This window comes from Mus caroli, unplaced genomic scaffold, assembly GCF_978045245.1.
Source record: "Mus caroli unplaced genomic scaffold, Mus_caroli_1 scaffold_2, whole genome shotgun sequence".
Classification (NCBI taxonomy): Eukaryota; Metazoa; Chordata; class Mammalia; order Rodentia; family Muridae; genus Mus; species Mus caroli.
Window position 1 is genome coordinate 59911297 of NW_028227257.1, and position 19449 is coordinate 59930745.

Consider the following 19449-nt stretch of genomic DNA (forward strand, 5'->3'; position numbering starts at 1 on the left):
CGGACACAGAAGACTCATGTCTTGGGTTTCCCACTACATAACACTCTTACCTGTTTCCTAGCCTAAATTTGGACATTTGCTGAATCTGCCCCTTGTTTAGGCTTCATGAGAAACTGTATTCTATATTAAAGTTCTGGAGCATATATGGATCTTTGAAAGACAGAAAAAATACACCTATGTGACACTGGGCAAATGTCTTTCTAGATTTTGTTTTCCTTACTTAATAATCGAGGACAGTACACTGTATGTCTTAGGTGCTTTATAAAAACAAGTTAAGAGGAAATAACACACTTAAAACATCTAGAAAAACGTGTGGCACCCAGGCAAACTCTATCGATATCTGCATCACTGTGAAAGTAGAACCAATGAGCATAGTGGCAGATGCATGTGAACGCTGTACTTGGGAGGCAGAGGAAGGAGGATCGGAGTCAAGGGAAACCTCAGTTAAATGGCAAGTTAGAAGTCAGCTCAGTCACATGTAACCCCACCTCAAAAATTAATGAATAAATGTAGAATCAATATATATGTACACATATATGTATATATGTATATATACATATACATATGAAAAAAGATCATAGTTCTTCTCTAGCAAAGTTCCACTGAGGCATAGTTTAAATTAGCAGTCATAGAAATGCATATAATTCAATCCCAATTAACACAAAAGCAAATTATTCTCCGATCTCACCTTAGTTGCTTCACTGATGATTTGGAACCTGGCGCTGTCCTGTTCTGTGTCGACTGAGCCTAGCAAAGCCTGGTAGGTGGTATTTTTGGTGAGCTGCTGTTTCTGCCGCCTACAGATATAGAGAGTATTGTGTGATAAGTTTTATCAATTTGGCACAAAGTAGAGACATTTGAAAGGAGAGAACGTTAGAATATGCCTTCATCACTGGCCTGTAAGGGCTTCTTCTTGATTAACTTATTGATGTGGGAGGGACCAGTCCATTGTGGGTGATGCTGCAGGTGGTGTATGAGCAAGTCAGAAAGCAGCACTCCTCCACAGATGCTGCTTCAGTCCCGCCTCCAGGTTCCTGCATTGAGTTCCTGCTCTGACTTCTCTCAATGATGGACTGTAACTGGGAGTTTATAAGATAAAATAAAACCTTCCCTCTTCAGGTTGATTTTGGTTATGGTCTTTATCCCAGGAACAGAAAGCAAAATGAGACAAGTATACAGATCTATGAGAACTACTTGTGACTATCTGCATCTAATAGACTGTACCATGTAAGTACCAGTAAAGTCACTGTCACAGTAAGTGGCTGGCAATATACAGCATTGGTATGCCTATAAAGTACCAAGAATACAATACTACTAGAATTCTAGTAAAAATTATTGCTAAAATAATACTAATTTCAACATGATATTTTTGAAGAATGGCATCCTGTCTTCTTTACTGAGAAAGTGGGGCAACTTCCTTCCTTCCTTCCTTCCTTCCTTCCTTTCTTTCTTTCTTTCTTTCTTTCTTTCTTTCTTTCTTTCTTTCTTTCTTTCTTTTGTGTGTGTGTGTGTGAGAGAGAGAGAGAGAAAGAGAGAGAGAGAGAGAGAGAGAGAGAACAGAAAAAAAAACCAAACAAACCCAGGAATGATACATTCCTTAGGGACTGTTCTTTTTTTTTTTTTTTTTTTTTTTTTTTGGTTTTTCGAGACAGGGTTTCTCTGTATAGCCCTGGCTGTCCTGGAACTCAATTTGTAGACCAGGCTGGCCTCGAACTCAGAAATCTGCCTGCCTCTGCCTCCCGAGTGCTGGGATTAAAGGCGTGCACCACCACGCCCGGCCTCATCTTTTTATTTTTAAGTCAGTGTCTCTTACTAGTCTAGGGCTGGCCAAGTACGCTAGGCTGGCTGGCCAGCAAGACCTAGAGATCTCCTTGTCTTTGCCCCCCCAGTGCTGGAGATTGCAAGTACCTATGACTGGTAAAATAGCTTTCCAATAGGTTCTAGGGATAAAAACCCATGCCTTCTTGCAAGTACTTTACCACCTATGCCATTTCCCCAGCCTACATTTGAAAAATAACTTTTAAAAAGATTTATTTATTTATTATATGTAAGTACACTGTAGCTGTCTTCAGACACCCTAGACGAGGGCATCACATCTCATTATGGATAGTGAGCCACCATGTAGTTGCTGGGATTTGAATTCAAGACCTCTGGAAGAGCAGTCAGTGCTCTTAACCACCGAGCCATCTTTCCAGCCCCCCCAAAAAACTTTTATGAACTTAAATTTCCTCCTCCTTTTCAGGAAATGGACCTTTAGTAATAATTCAATAGAGTCTAGTGGAAATTCGATATAGGCTATTAATTTAACAAGGTGAATAACATTCATTATGTAGTCCCCCAAGGTAACTGTTTTGAGTTAACAATGGCATCCTTTCTTTATCTAGAAGAGACAGTGGCTAAAACAGAAACTTAAAAATATGTGAAACAATTTTTGCTGGATATGGTGGTAGAGCACCTTTAATCCCAGCACTCAGAAGGTAGAAGCAGGCAAGTAATTGTTATCTACATAATGAGACATTGTCTCAAATAACAAACAAAATAAAGAGTAAAACAAAAACCTCAAATCAATCAAAACAAAAAACAAAAAATTAATTTTGATGATTTTTTTGATGATTTCTGTTTCAGCATCACCAAAAAGTAGATATAAATCAGGCTCTTGAACCAACTAAACCAAGAAGTTCTCCAAAGTAGACTATTTAAAAAGTGATTTTAATGACAAAACCAAATTTACACACTATCTTTCCACAAATCCAGCCCTACTAAGGATAATAGATGGAAAATGCCAATACAAGGAGGGAAACTACACCCCAGAAAAAGCAAGAAAGTAATCTTCATTCAACAAACCCACAAGAAGATAGCCACACAAACATAAAAATAACATAAAAAATAACAGGATGCAACAATCACTATTCCTTAAAATCTCTTAACATCAATGGACTCAATTCCCCAATAAAAAGACACAGACTAACAAATTGGATACATAAACAGTACCTAGCATTTTGCTGCATACAGGAAACATCCCCTCCCCCAGCCTGAAACCTGCTTGCTCAGGGGTGGAGCTTCCTGCTCATTCGTTCTGCCATGCCCACTGCTGGACCGTGCCACTTTGCTGTTTGGAGCCACACACGTGCTCACCCTGCTACTGGACCCCGAGATTATTTGGCGGGAGTTGGGTCCCCTCCCCCTTCCTTCATAACTGAGTGTCGAAACAAATAAAATTGAGCTTTAATCAAAATGCCTGTCTTAGCTACATTTCTTTTTCTCGCCGCCTAGCCCCTCTTCTCTTCCAGGTTTCCAAAATGCCTTTCCAGGCTAAAACCCAGGCTGTGATCTGCTAGCCGGACACAACAACTGTCAATGACAGACACTATCTCAGAGTAAAGGGCTGGAAAACAATTTTTCAAGAAAATGGTCCCAAAAAACAAGCTGGAGTAGCCATTCAAATATCAAATAAGATTGACTTTCAACCAAAAGTTATCAAAAACACTTCATACTCATCAAAGGAAAAATCTACCAAGAAGAACTCTCAATTCTGAACATCTATGCTCCAAATCCAAGGGCACCCACATTCATAAAAGAAACTTTACTAAAGCTCAAAGCACACATTGCACCTCACACAATAGTAGTGGGAGACTTCAACACTCTCCTTCCATCAAGGGACAGATCATGAAAACACAAACTAAATAGAGACACATTGAAACTAACAGAAGATATGGACCAAATGGATTTAACAGATATCTATAGAAAATTTCATCCTAAAACAAAAGAATATACTTCTTCTCAGCACTTCATGGTACCTTCTCCAAAATTGGCCATATAATCAGTCACAAAACAGGCCTCAACAGATACATCAAGACTGAAAAAATCCCATGCATCCTATCAGACTAACACTGGTCTTCAATAGCAATAAAAACAACAGAAAGCCCAAATACACATGGAAGCTGAACAATGCCCTACTCAATGAAAAGTTGGTTAAGGAAGAAATAAAGAAATTAGACCTTAATGAAATGAAGGCACAACATACCCAAACTTATGGACACAATGAAAGCAGTGCTAAGAGGAAAACTCATAGCTCTGAGTGCCTCCATAAAGAAACTGGAGAGAGCATAGCAGCTTGACAGCACACCTGAAATTCCTAGAACAAAAAGAAGCAAATTCACCCAAGAGGTGTAGACAGCGGGAAATAATCAAACCAAGGCTGAAACCAACCAAGTAGAAACAAAAAGAACTATACAAAGAATCAACGAAACCAGGAGATGGTTCTTTGAGAAAATCAACAAGATAGATAAACCCTTAGCCAGACTAACCAGAGGGCACAGAGACAGTATCCAAATTAACAAAATCAGAAATGAAAAGGAGTGAGTTCGAGAACAGCCAGAACTATACAGAGAAACCCTGTCTCCAAAAAGCCAAAAAGCCAAAAAAAAAAAAAAAAAAAAAAAGAAGAAGAAAAGAAAGAAAAGAAAAGGAGATATAACAACAGAAACAGGGGAAATTAAAAAAATCATCAGATCCTACTACAAAAGTCTGTATTCAACAAAACTGGAAAATCTGGATGAAATGGACAAGTTTCTAGACAGATACCACATACCAAAGTTAAATCAGGATCAGATTAACCATCCAAATAGTCCCATAACCCCTAAAGAAATAGAAGCAGTCATTAAAAATCTCCCAATGAAAAAAAGCCCAGGACCAGCTGGGTCTAATGTAGAATTCTATCAGACCTTCAAAGAAGACCTAATACCAACACTCTTCAAACTATTCCACAAAATAGAACGGAACACTACCCAATTTGTTCTGTGAAGCCAGAGTTAGACTGATACCAAAACCACACAAAGGCCCAACAAAGAAAGAGAACTTCACCAATTTCCCTTATGAATATCAATGCAAAAATACTCAACAAAATTCTCACAAACTAAATCCAAGGACACATTAAAATGATCATTCACCATGATCAAGTAGGCTTCATCCCAGGGGTGCAGGGATGGTTCAATATACAGAAATCCATCAATGTAATCCACTAATATAAACAAACTGAAAAAAAAAACACATGATCATTTCATTAGATGCTGAAAAAGCATTTGACAAAATTCAGCATCCCTTCATGTTAGAGTCTTGGAAAGATCAGGAATTCAAGGCCCATTCCTAAGCATAGTAAAAGCAATATACCGCAAATCAGTAGCCAACATCAAACTAAATGGAGAGAAACTTGAAGCAATCCCACTAAAATCAGGGGCTAGACAGTGCTGCTCTCTCTCTCTCCCTATCTATTCAATATAGTACTTGAAGTTCTAGCTAGAGCAATTAGACAACAAAAGGAGGTCAAAGGACTACAAATTAGAAAGGCAGAAGTCAAAATATCACTATTTGCAGATAATATGATAGTATACTTAAGTGACCCCAAAAATTCCACCAGAGAACTCCTAAACCTGATAAACAGCTTCAGCAAGGTGGCCGGATAATTAACTCAAACAAGTCAGTAGCTTTCCTATACTCAAAGGATAAACGGGCTGAGAAAAAAATTAGGGAAATGACACCCTTCACAATAGTCACAAACAATATAAAATATCTTGGTGTGACTCTAATCAAACAAGTGAAAGATCTATATGATAAGAACTTCAAGTCTCTGAAGAAGAAAATCGAAGAAGAACTCAGAAGATGGAAAGATTTCCCATGCTCGTGGATTGGCAGAACTAATATAGTAAAAATGGCCATCTTGCTGAAAGCCATCAACAGATTCAATGCAAACCCCATCAAAATTCCAACTCAATTCCTCATAGAGTTAGAAAGCAATTCTCAAATTCATCTGCAATACTAAAAAAACCCAGGATAGGGAAAACTATTCTCATCAATAAAAGAACTTCTGAGGGAATCACCATCCCTGACCTCAAGCTGTACTACAGAGCAATAATGATAAAAACTGCATGGTATTGGTACAGTGACAGGCAGGTAGATCAATGGAATAGAACTGAAGACCCAGAAATGAACCCACACACCAATGATCACTTGATCTTTGACAAAGGAGCGAAAACCATCCAGTGGGAAAAAAACAGCATCTTCAACAAATGGTGCTAGCACAACTGGCAATTATCATGTAGAAGAATTTGAATAGATCCATTCTTATCTCCCTGTACAAGGCTCAAGTCCAAGTGGATCAAGGACCTCCACATTGTTTTTTAGTCTCAAATAGCCTCATAGAATGTTAAAGTAAGTATAAAAGACCCCTACAGAGGCAAATCTATCAATAGTCAACACATTTCAAGGTTATTTACTCTTCAATTCAATAGTTGAATTCTTAGAAATCCTGCTTCTGTTGTTGTTTTCCTCTTGTTTTTCTTCAGTGCTAAGGATCAGGCCCAGAGCCTTGCACATAAGGAAGTGCTCTATGGCTGAACCACATCTCCAGTTCCACTCCTAGAAAACTATATTACAAATCATTCATGTGTATAGGAAATGACATGCACAGCTCTTCATATGGTGGAACTCTCATAGCAAAAGATTAAGAAGAAACAACAGCCCAAGACTGTAACAAGTGGAACTGGAACCCAATAAATTATAGTGCGTCTACCCAGTGGGATACTGTGAGCAGAGAGGGAAATCTCCAAGTCCTGAAGCAGAAGCTTTCCAGACTAAGATACAAAGCAGACAGAGAGGGGGCACAGAACAATGTATATATGAATTTATTTGTAGGTATAAACAAAGAGGTGCTATAAGAATATATGTAGTTACAAAGAACACTGGAAGAATACATAAGAAATGAATAAATATGTGCATTTAAAGGGAGAAGAGAACGAGGATGAGAAAGTAGAGGTAGGAGTAGTACTTTTAATCTATTTCTTTCTATGTGAGTTTCAAACCAACTAAGTTAATTATCTTTGGGAGGACACACATTTAAAAATTATTTAAAAGTACTTTGGCTTTTAAAATAAAACACAATTTAAATAATTGAATAGTAAATATTAGATTTCCTAAAGAGTATGACCTTATCCCCTCAGTTCTCAAAAGCCTAGTGGGAATAATTTGGGAATTCCGTGGAGAATTTCCTTCTGGGTGAAATATTTACTTACCTGTAGAATGCAATCTTGCCACAGTCTTTGAAAATAGTTTTATCCACTGCTTCATCTTCAACACTAAATCAGAAGACATTTTAAAGAAATATATTTTACATAAGAATTGTGAGCTCAATTTCTGTACCTTCCCTAATGATGGTACAAACGTTTGGAACTTATTCTGTACCCAAAACTGTGTCACTGCTGTAATATAAGACTTCATGGGGTGACAGAATGTGAGCTGCAGAACAATACCCTTTTGTAAAACTACCAAAATGAATAACAAAATAGTTTCATAGGCGTAGTCTGAAAGCTACGGGAAAGGAGCATTGACTCTTATGAGGAAGGCACTTTTAAGATAATAGCCACAACCTGAAATCTAAACCAAGCCAAACAAGCAACTTACTCTCCTTTTTAAAGAGCAAAATATTTTCAGGACATATACTTCCAGAGAGTTTAGACCTGAAGACACAGTGTACCTAAATGTTCTATTAAAATCTAACATACAACTGCAAGATAAGGCTTTGAATCCTCTAAAAAAAAAAAGATATGTGTAGGTGCAAGAGTCAGAATAGAAACAAATACAGAAAAAGGAAAAATTGCTAAGAGGATTCCAACAATCTATAGGTTAATATTCCTTAACATCAAGTTTCCAGAACTGTATCTGGAATAAAATGTAATAAGATATACATTACTACTATTTATATGTATTTCGATTAGCCTTTCTCTGGTTAAAACAACTATAAGCTATAAGGGGATTGGAGGGTGGGGAGCACTCGCTTTGGTGAAGAGGTGTGGCTTTCTGCACCTGCAGTTAGTGAGTCCATGATTTTGAAAAAAGCTAAACTATAAAAACAGGTCGGGAGAGATAGAACACACCTAGTCATGCCAAGAAACTTTTATAGTGAAAAAAGAAAAAAAGAAAGAAAGAAATACCCTCATTAAACTCCGGTTTTGGCACCGTTTATTTTAATCCAGTGTGCAAACATGAGGAGACCTTGCTGTCTTCCGTTTCCAGTTTCGAAGAATGAGCCTTGGGGAGGGGCAGCCCGCTTAAAATCCATGTCTTAAGAGTTTGGAAGGCAACCTTTCCACTGTTAAACTTATCTAATCCTCCTGAAAGTACTTTATGAGAGGTTAGCTATTAACATTACCCAAATCCCTGCAGAACCAATAAAGAACGACGAAGCAAAAAGCAAGCATTCAAGGAAGTGCTTTAAAACATAAGTGAAGCCATCAAAGCTAAAAGGTTGTTTTTGGAGTCAGTTCTTGGGGGGGAGAGCAATTGCCCTTTACCTGATTTCCTCTTTCTCAGCTGCTTCCATGGCACAGGGATGTTAACTCTGCCTGGCTCCTAACTCTCAGGCCAGTCTCAGGCGATCTTTAAAAAACCGGTGACAAGCAGGCTTGCTAAATTATAACCCGTACTTCATCACAGTCAAAAGTCCCCTTCGGGCAGAAGCCAATCTTATTTTTTTTTCATCTGGTATTATCTCAAGCGTAAACCAGCGTATTTACAGGGATAAAGTACTTGGTAAATATTTCTAGGTTGAGAGTAGCTGATGAACTTTGCTTTTATTGGCGGAGATGTGCTCGCTGCCCTAGAGGTTAAAATCTAGAGTGTGAGAAACAGGAAGCACCACCGATAAGGGTCAGTCTCAGTGGCTGTCACTCTACAATACCGAAAGCTGACCTGATCTCTCCTCACTTTTAGTTTCGAATGGGGAGTACAGTCTGGATCACTGCTGGACGCTGATGTCTCCTGTCAAACTATGCTGCAGCTGCCCCACAGTCTTTCAGGGTCAAAAGGGACTTTGGAGCGCATGAATTGTTTCTACTCCAGCCCCGCCACATTCCAGGCTCTGTTGCCACAGCTCGACAGCCAGAGAACTGATCGGTACTGGATGTCAATCATGCATCCAGTGTGCGCGCTTCCACAGACGTCTGGCCGGCGCCTGACCTTGACTTGGAAAGGATGAGGGGCGGGAAGAAGCAGGAAAAGCAAAGGCTTGACCGCTGCACTGAGTTCCTTTAAGGACTGGAAGAACAGAGGGAAGCACTAGACCTCAAAACTCTGTTAGTTCACCTCCAGGCCACGATCACTGGGAAACAGGAGGACGCCTGCACAGTAGGCTCAAAGTTTCTGGGGCGCTCTGAGCGTCTGTGGGAAGAAGCACAGTTCCAAGGACCCGGATAATCCCGCCCACAAAGTAGCGCCGGAAGAGGGTGGGACGAGCCGGAAGAAGGCGGAACTACCTAGCCGGAAGGAGGCTCAATACTTTGGGTAGGCGCTTCATGGCTGTGAAGATGGCGGTGGCTGCGTGGCTTCAGGTGTCTCCTGTTATTTTTCTTCTTTTAGGGGCGCAGCCGTTCCCATTGTCGTTTCTTGGTGCAGGTCCAGCACCCGTGTTTGCTGCAGATAGATCCAAGTGGCACATTCCGATGCCGTCGGTGAGTGTTGGGGTCGCTACTGAGCCTGGAGTGGGGTAAGAGGTGGGGCTACGGTGGCCCAAGGGGTCCAGGAAGATTTCTGGAAAGTCGGGTTCCCAATGTGAGTGGAATACCCAGAGCGTCCGTGTAGCTGCCGACTGGATCCCACCTGCCCTGAGCTCAGAGCTGAGCTATTTGCTGTAGGCGAGGAGTGTCAGGGGCCAAGCGAGTTCTTACCGGGAAACTAACAGAACTTTAAGCATGGAACAGGAGAGAAACTTAATACACAGGTAGAGATAGTAGTTTCTCTTTCAGCTAGAATGTTACAAAATCCAGTAAGCTAGGGTTGGATGAAAGGGAGATGTGAATAGAAGTCTTTATTTTTAATTCTGTGTGTGTGTGTTTGTAAAAATAGTCCTACTGATGAAGGGTTTTGATTTGGTTTAAACTTGGAAACGTTTTTTGTGATTAGGGGACTTGGACATTCAAAAATGCATTTTAACATGGGAATAGCCAAAAGGAAACAATTCTAAAATGTTGTGTGGTAAGGATAGTCTTTTGTTTGGATAGTTAACTGATAAGTCGACCCATTTTAGAATCTCGTTTGACTAATTACAGTACTTTGAACCACAAAAACCAGATTTTGGTGAGAACTGCTTTAAAAACCATTAGCCATTTCGTTGACCTTTTTTGCTTCTTTTTTTTTTTTTTTGTCCTGTTCACTGTACATTTATATGGCAAATATTACAGGTTGTATTCACGTTGGTAACTTTGAGTAGTAGTTTTCTGTTTGTTACTGAAATGATTAATAGTTAAGTCCTTTTACATGTAAAAGTAAAACTGCTGAAAGGTTATTCAAAAGTCGGTTGTTCTGAGGGATGATTCGTGAGTAAAAAAGGAACTGTCCAGCTCAAGCCACTTTGAAGTTAGGTTGAAATTTGTAGCAGCTCCCACTCAGAGTCCCTGCTCTGTGGCCTGTGGGGAGCCGCTAGAGCCATTAGTTAGGATATGATTGACTTTCACTAAAAGAAATGTTGTTACTGTCTTTTTGATTAAGAAAATTAATTTGAATATTTTATAAATGTAGGTATTCATATTCTGCCTTGAAAATCGAAATGCTCTGATGTTAATTATCTTCCCTTTATCTTTTCAGGGGAAAGGTTATTTTAATTTTGGAAAGATTCTTTTCAGAAATACTACCATCTTACTGAAATGTGAGTTTCTAAACTTCATTGAGTTATTCGGACCTTTTAAACTTAGAAAATTATTCTCTACCCTAGTTTGCTTCTGTGTGTGCGTGCATTTGTGTGCATGTAGGAACATGTATGCATGTGTGTGAAGGTCAGAGGTCAGTTACTTGTGTCTTCCTCAGTTGCTGTCAGTCCTGTTTTTTGAGACAAGGACTCTCTCCTTGAACTTGGAGCTTGAGGTTTGGCTAGACTGGCTGACCAGCCAGCCTCAGGGATCTTCCTGCCTGTTTCTTTGGCACTGGAATTACAGGCATGGATTTTTACATGGATGCTAGGAATTTGAACTCAGGTACTGATGCTTGCTGTGACAGGCAAGCATCTTACCAACAAAGCCATCTCCCTAGCCCCTTAATGTATTTTTAAGTCCAGAACTTTAATAACCTGGCACTGTTTAGATAAAAATATTTAATTTATAAGTCCTATCTGTGAGTAATATTCTGAGTACTTATATGAATTTTTATTGTCTTATTCTCTTGTTTTTCAGTTTGCTATGTTATGTATAGATACACTATTATATATAGCTTATATATTTGTATTACATACTTAATGTATACTTTATTGAATTCATATGGGCTGTACGTTATACAGTGTGTATGTATATTTATGTACATAAATTATTTTTTAATCATATTTCAGTTGAATTATATTTAATTTTGTTTGTAGAGTGCTTACATCATTTTTAAATCTGTTCTGAGTCAGGACAAGATTTTGTGCTTGTGTGCTTGTTAGCTGTTTACTGAAAACATGGCCCAAGATTGTGAGACCATTGACTAAGATACTCAGTATGTTTACCAAGGGAGTGTTTAACACTTCAAGGAACATTGAGTTCAAGGATATTACCAGGAAATAGGGACTGTATAGACGAAAGCCAGTTTTTCTAGTGAGAGAAACAAAAGATCTGAAGCTAACCTGTCCTGGGTGTACTAAAAACTCCTCTTAGTTCTGAAAGGGTTTTTTTTTTTTTTTAATTTTAGGAAGTACATGATCATGGGTAGCTCTGTTTTTGAGATGGGGATAGTATTCTAGATCATCACTGTCATGTGACTTTGTTTGTTTGTTTGGAGACAGAGTTTTTCTCTGTAGCTTTGTGACTGTCTTGGAATTCACTCTGTACGTCAGGCTGGCCTGGAACTCACCGAGATCCATCTATCTTTGCCCCCCCCCCCCCCAAGTGCAGGGATTAAAGGTGGTGCACCACCACGGCCTACCAGGCTTCTCTGTTTTTTGAAATAGGTTCTTACTATGTAGCCCAAGGCCAGCCTTAGGTTCAGTTTCTCAAGTGCTAGGATTATTAGACATGAACTACTAAATCTTGGTTCATGTGTTTTGTTTTGTTTTTTGTTTTTTTTTTTTTGAGCATGCCTTTCTCCTTGAAAATGCAATTAAATTGGGTGATTATATTCTTTTGTTTAATAAGTGGTTGTAAAATAACCTTTGTGTGCTGAGTACTCATAGGTACCAGAGAAGTGGTAGAAAAACTCTCTTCTGTCACTGGGCTTTCACTCGAGTGGGAGTGAAAGGAGCAGGTAAAATTCCTGTGAAGAATAAATTCGTGATCCTTAGTTTTAATTGTCATCAGCACAACTCAGAGTAACTTGGGAAAAGAATCTGAATGAGGGGTTGTCTAGATCTGGTTGGTCAGTGGGCGTGTGTGTGGGATTGTGTTGATTATGTTAATCAGTGGGGGAAGTTCCAATCGAAATGTAAGCAGGGTTTGGGTCCTGAATTGTGTAGGAGAAATCTGAGTTGAACAGCATGAATGCATGCATTAATTCTCCCTCCGTGATTTTGGGTGTGGATGTGATGTGATTAGCTGCCTCGATTTCCTGCTGCCTTGACTTCACTCCAATTACTTTATACTAAAACCCTTTCTTCCCCCAGTTATTTTTTGTCAGGATGTTTTGTCCAGCCACAGAAAAACACTTGGGACAATACCACATCTGTGAAAATGTCTCCTAATGACTTAAGTTGATTTGAACCAGTTTACTCTTGTCTTGTGAGGTTGGTTTTCTGGCTGTTACTCATAGCTGTGAGGAGTGGAAGGATGGAGTTGCTTAGCACAGCTTGAAGATTTGTGTTGTACTCCTCTATGTCTTTTCTAGTTTGTCTTTTTCTAGTTTGTTTTTGACCTCATGGTATTTCACCAAGTTTAACAATCTGCATATTTTAAAATGTCTACATTTTGGGGTTTTTTTTGAAAGATCCAAGGCTCCTTAAATCTTGTTTTTAGTTTTTCTTTGTTATCTCCATAGTTTCTTTGATTTTATACTTTATGATTATGGTGTATGCCTTCCATAGCTTAGGTAGGACCATGTTCTTTGTCTCTCAAGGCTTATTGTTCAAAGTTCTAAATATTGTCTTATCTGTCCTTTAATACTTACCTTACTTTATGTTTGAAACAAAATTCCCAGCATATCTCTTTTTGTTGTTATTTTAAAGATTTATTTACTATTATATATAAGTACACTGTAGCTGACTTCAGACACACCAGAAGAGGGCGTCAGATCTCATTAATGGGTGGTTGTTAGCCACCATGTGGTTGCTGGGATTTGAACTCAACCTTTGGAGGAGCACTCAGTGCTCTTACCCACTGAGCCATCTTGCCAGCCCCCAGCATATCTTTTTGTAAGGACCTAAAAAAATCCATCTATCTATCTATCTATCTATCTATCTATCTATCATTCCACTTACTTTCTGTAACCTTGTGAATGAAGGCATTGCATGGTGTATGTGTGGAAGTCAGAGGCCACTTGCTAGAGTCTGTTGTCTTCTACCGTGTGCATCCTGGGATAAAACTTAGCTCTTTAGACTTATTCCCTGACCCATTTTGCTGGCCCTGTTTTTGGACTTTAAACTAGCAATCCCTATCTTTTTTTTTTTTTGGTTTCTTTGTATAGCCCTGGCTGTCCTGGCACTCACTTTGTAGACTAGGCTGGCCTCAAACTCAGAAATCCACCTGCCTCTGCCTCTCAAGTGCTGGGATTAAAGGCGTGTGTCACCACCGCCTGGCTAATCCCTATCTTTTTATGTTCTCCCGTTACTAGCCAAATTATAATTTCCTTGATATCTTTTCCATAAGTTATCAGATGGTCAGAATTTTGCATATTTTAGTAGAGCTCTGCAAAAACTGTGCTAGATATTTAAAAATTAGTTTAGGGGCTGGAAAGATGGCTCTAGCTACCCTTTCAGAGGACCCAGGTTTGATTCCAGCACCCACACATCAGTTTGTAATCATTTGTAACTCAAGTTCCAGGGATCTGACACCCTCTTCTGTCCTTTCTGAGCATCAGACTCATAAATGGTACATAGACAAAACAGGCAAAACAACCGTATACATAAAATAATAAGTAAAAAAACTTTTTTAAAGGTTATTTGAGAAAAACCATTAAAAACAAAGCTAGAAACCTTTTATTTGCTTATTTTTATTATATTAACATTAATTAATTAACTAATTAATTAATTTTTGGTTTTTAAGAGAGTCTCTCTATGTAGTCCTGGGTATCCTAGAACTCACTATGTAGACCAGGCAGGCTTGGAGCTCACAGAGATCTGCTTGCCTCTGTCTCCCAAGTGCTAGGATTCAAGATATGGGTTATAGCTTTCTGGTTGCATCTTTTGTAATGAATTAAAGTAGATTACTGGGGCTAAAAAGATGGATTGGTGGTTAAGAGCACTTGTTCTTGCAGAAGACCCAAGTTCAATTCCCAGTACTCCAAATGGTGATTCACAACTGTACATAACTCTAATTCTAGGATACACATGATACAGACATACATGTAAGTAGAATATTCATACATATAAAGTAAGTAAATAAATAAAAAAGAAGATTCCTAAATGTAGTCATACTGATTTTTTGTTACACTTGAAAAATTAAGGAGTCTTTAGTGTTTTGTTTCATCCAAAGCTGGAATCAAAGAGGAAGTTTTGATTAGATGTTTGTTTTGTTGTGAGCCAAAAGTTAAATTTTAAATGCAGTCATGTGTTTTTTGTTTGTTTCTTTTTGTTTTGTTTTGTTTTTGTTTTGCTTTTGGAGATAGTCTCATGTAGCTGAAGTTGGCCCTGAACTCCTGATCCTCCTGTTTCCACCTGCTAAGTGCTAGGATTACAGGCAAGCAATACCCAGTCCTGCCATCATGTTTATTTTTGGCATGTCTACACAGAGGAGTCTCTGGTATCTTGCCCTGCCTCTCAGGACAGTTGGATTTACCTTCTCACATCTGCAGAGTGGTGCTTTGGTTCTTTAGAGTATCAAGTTCTAGGTTCCAAACTATGTGGGGTTTTGTTGTATGTATACATAATATGGTGTATGTATGTATGTATGTATAGGTGTTTGTGTGTGTGAGCCTCTGCAGGTCAGAGAAGGATGTCAAATGTATATCTGTCTGTCTCCACTTTATTGACTTGAAACAGGGTCTCTCGCTGAACCTGAGCTAAGTTGGTGGTATCAATAAGGGTAGATAGGGGGTGTCAGGTCAGATCCTCAGGACAGGAATAACAAGCAGCCATGGACTCCCAAGTGGGTAAAAAAAAAAAAAAGAAAGAAAGAAGCTGAACCTCGGTCTTCTGGAGGAGCAGCCAGTGCTCTTACTGCTGGGCCATTCCTCTAGGCCCCTTTGTGCATTCTTGCCAATTTTCAAAGTCCAAGCCATGAATTTTCCTCTCAGTGGGTCTGTTTGAAAACCGCTTAACAATCATAAGTATTACACTATCCCTCTCTATTACTCTATTACTATATACTGTTTTTCTGTATTTCTCCAGTAAAATTGTGGACCTTTAAATGATCTTTGAACATTTGTTTTTCCCCGTTCCCCTCTTAATCTAACACTCAAATATTGAACGTTTGTATGTGTGTGTTCTGCCTGGTAAATACTTGAATAGTATATAAGACTAGACATTTGAGGTTCTGGGGCATAGAAATAGATCTACAGTCCAAAGAGGTTAAAGAAAGAAAACTTGCCTAGCTATTATTTCTGAGGCAGCAGTGATGTCATTATCTAAAGGCTACTAGGAATCCGGGAATGTAGCTCACTCCTGCTGTAATCTCAACACTTGGAGGCCGCAACGGACGGATGGCCTCAAATCCTGCCTCAAAACAAGCATAAGAAAAAGGAACAAAGAGTTCTTTGTGTGACCCGAATTCCTTATGTTCAAAGATATTGAGTATCTAAGCTAGGGTGGAAAATAAAAAGAATATAAGTTAATAGAGAGATGCTGAAAGAATGCTTCATTTGGAATCCTCTCATGTTTACAGTGATTTCTTCTTTCATAGTTGATGGAGAGCCTTGTGACCAGTCTTTAAATATAACCTGGTTTCTGAAAAGTGCTGATTGCTACAATGAAATCTACAATTTCAAGGTAAAGAACATGAAACTACAGACTTTTCCTGTGACGTAATGGTTATCTGGTCCCAGCCTCCTAACTTTACACAGAAAGAGTAGTGGTACTTATGGCCCATCAGAGCTAAAACCGTAGCCTAGGAGTCTCAGTCTGTAGGCTTGTGTCAGCAGTTCTCAGACTTTCAGTCTCGGAATTCATAGCCTTTAAAAAAAAAATGTGGGCTTAAAAAACCTTTTTTAAAAACTGTGTTTTAAACATTTGAGTTTATTGTGGTATTGGTGCACACATAAGCCATGACATGAGTACGAATGTCAGAAGACACTTGTGTAGGTTCTAGGGACTTAACTCAGGTCACCAGACTTGGCAGCAGGTTCCTTTACTTGCTGAGCAATTTTTCTGGTCCTCCACAAGGCTTTTGTTTGTTTGTTTGGTTTCCTCTTTTAGAAATTAAAACAGGGCTAAAGAGATGGCTTAGTGGTTGAGAGCACTGGCTGCCCTTCCAGAGAACCTGAGTTCAGTTCCCAGGACTCACATGCTAGCTCACAACTTTCCACAGCTTCAGTTCCAGATCTGACTTCTGGTCTCTGCAGGCACCAGGCATATACTTGGTTTACAGACATACACATAGCAAAAACACCCATACACATAATATAATAAAATCATTTTTAAATAGATTATTTTTATTAAAATTTAAAAAAATGAGATATTCATTGTTTTAAAGTAGCAATAATAAGCTCATTATGTATTCATTTAAGTAACATTTTTTGTTTGTTTTTTTAAGACAGGGTTTCTCTGTGTAGCCTTGGCTATCCTGGAGCTCACTCTATAGAGCAGGCTGACTTCGAACTCACAGATCCACCTTCCTCTGCCTCCCAAGTGCTGGTATTAAAGGCATGTGCTAACACCACCTGGTATAAGTAACACTTTTAATGAATATAAATTTTAAAAAAATTAATGGATAAGCCAATATACATATTATAATGTTCCCAGGTGTGTATTGTACTTTTAAAGACTTTATTTTTCATGTTTCTGTATTTTATGTGACTGTATACTACATGTGTGTAGTACTCTTGAAGACCAGAAGAGAGTGTCAGAATCTCTGGAAGTAGAGTTACAGATAGCTATGACCTTGCATGTGGGTGTTTGGAATTGAACCTGGGCTCCCCCAGAAGAGCAGCCGGTACTCTTAAGTGCTGAGCTGTGCCTGATTTTATGCAGTGGGAATATAAACCAGGGCTTCATTCATGCTAAGCAAACAGGGCCAACTATGCTACATCCCCAGCTTCTGTATTGAAGTTTTACAGGAGGGTTGGTGATTGCTTTTGCTTTCATTATATAAAGTTGGGATGGAGCTCAGTGTTAAGAGCAGAGGACAGGAGTTTTGTTTTGAGCACCCAATTGAACAGCTCAAAACTGCCTGTAGCCGGGCGTGGTGACACACACCTTTAATTTTAATCCCAGCACTCGGGAGGCAGAGGCAGGCGGATTTCTGAGTTCGAGGCCAGCCTGGTCTACAGAGTGAGTTCCAGGACAGCCAGGGCTACACAGAGAAACCCTGTCTTGAAAAAGCCAAAAAAAGAAACAAACAAACAAAAAAAACTTCCTGTAACTCCAGCTAAAAACCTGTAGCTTCCATGGGTACTCCCTGTTTTACATAAGATTACGGATATATACATATGTGTGTGAGTGTGTGTGTGTCTGTGTTTGTGTGTTATAATACATTTACATATATATGTTTGGAAAAAACTGAAGAATTTAGAGAAATGATGGTTCTAGAATTTGGTTTAAAATATTGACCGTTTTCTCTTAATCACAAATTAAACTAATGCTAGAAGGTTTTTACATTTGAAACTTCATGTGATCTAGTCAGGAATTTAGGTCCTGTTTTCATAAGACATTACAAAAGTTATTTTGGATTGCTACAGGATACAAGTGTGGAGATGGGATTGGAGAGATGGCTCAGTAGTTGGTATGTACTGCTCTTACAGATGACCTGAGTGAGTTCAGTTTCCAGTAACCACCCTGCTCATAGCCAAGCTCCTTGTGACTGCAGCTTCAGGGGATCCAAGGCTTCTGACAGCATGTGTGTACATAATCACATAAATTTACACACATGTGTACACATATTTGTTTTAAAGTATGGAGATGATGTTGTAGATATGATATTTGAATGTGATTTTGGTATGGGAGAAAAATCACAACTGATAAATGATATTTTCTTTTGTAACTATCAGAAATGGGCTATGCTTGGCAGCAACAGTTTTACATCCCAAGCTTATGAACATGAATGTTGTAGATTTTGTTGATTTGGTCAAGTAACAAATGTATTTTCATGTGATAAAAACTCTTTGTATCTGAAAATTTACTAGTCTTTCCAGAATTGTTAGAGAAGTTTTGTGAGCAAAGACGATAATCCTGTAGTTATTTTAAAGGTGTGTGTGTGTGTGTGTGTGTGTGTGTGCAGGCCAGAAGACAGCCTCTGGTGTTGTTCAGATGCCCTTGTGTTTTCAAAACAAGGTCTCTCATTGGCCAGCTCTCATCAAGCAGGCTATGCTGACTGGTCAGCCAGTGAGTCCCAGGCCCAGCCTGTTTCCACCTGTTATGCACTAGGATTGCAAGGACTCCTCGCCGCACCCAGATTGTTTTACATAGGTTTTGGGGCTCAACCTCAAGTGTTTGTACCTTGACAACAAACACTTGAGCAACCGAACAATGTCCCCAGGCTTCTCCTGTTGGTTTTAAAAATGGCAAAGTTATATATGGACTACAGATTGACTCTTTGTCCTTCAAGTCCTTGATTTGCAACAGGTGAGCTAAAATTTGTCCTTGATTTGCAACAGGTGAGCTAAAATTTTGCATCTTCTCTGTTTTTTCTAGACAGATGAAATAGAGTCATACTTGGAAAATCTCAAGGGAAAAAAAGGCTTGTCTGGGAGATACCAAACATCATCAAGATTATTTCAGAACTGTAGTGAACTCTATAAAGCACAGGTAAGTTCTTGACAGTGGTTAGAAGGAAAGAGAAAAGGTGAAGAAAAAAAGTCATGTCTGAGTCTCTCTCTCTCCCGTGTCCATTGTTGTCTGCTAGTTCTGTCTTGTAGAAGAGGTCTCAACACTATGAAGGAAAGCTGCCCTTTCCTCTGTGCTATAGCAGACTCTTATAAACATTTCTGAAGGGTAGCCTGGGCGCTCTGAGTTCATTCACGTTGTCAGTCATCACCACTGTCCATTGCAGACTTTGATCCTGCTGAACTGAGTGGAGTCTGTACTGTCCAACAGTCATTCAGCCTGTCTACACAGTGCTCCCCTCTAGGCTATTTTTGTGCCTATGTATTTGACAATTCTGGATACTTCAGAGAGGAATTTGAGTTTTGTTCTTTTTG

The 19449-nt window shown here is 39.1% G+C and overlaps 2 protein-coding genes across 6 annotated transcripts in view; one reads left to right on the forward strand and one right to left on the reverse strand.

The window, feature by feature from the left end:
* The window catches only part of Ganc (glucosidase alpha, neutral C), a 58010-nt gene extending 48807 nt beyond the window's left edge, over positions 1-9203 (reverse strand). For both annotated transcript variants that reach the window (XM_085834541.1, XM_029484480.2), the window contains exons 1-3: positions 8346-9203; positions 7068-7130; positions 689-797 (exon numbers count right to left, since the gene is read on the reverse strand). In XM_085834541.1, coding sequence (XP_085690667.1) covers positions 689-797; positions 7068-7130; positions 8346-8374 — 201 coding nt within the window. In that variant the 5' untranslated portion in view covers positions 8375-9203. The remainder of the gene's footprint in view (positions 1-688; positions 798-7067; positions 7131-8345) is intronic.
* A 22-nt stretch (positions 9204-9225) lies between these two features.
* Tmem87a (transmembrane protein 87A) overlaps positions 9226-19449 on the forward strand; it is a 48043-nt gene continuing 37819 nt past the window's right edge. For all 4 annotated transcript variants that reach the window (XM_021182509.3, XM_085834542.1, XM_021182494.3 and 1 more), the window contains exons 1-4: positions 9226-9500; positions 10633-10693; positions 15999-16084; positions 18944-19057. In XM_021182509.3, the coding sequence (XP_021038168.1) occupies positions 9345-9500; positions 10633-10693; positions 15999-16084; positions 18944-19057 (417 nt within the window). In that variant the 5' untranslated portion in view covers positions 9226-9344. The remainder of the gene's footprint in view (positions 9501-10632; positions 10694-15998; positions 16085-18943; positions 19058-19449) is intronic.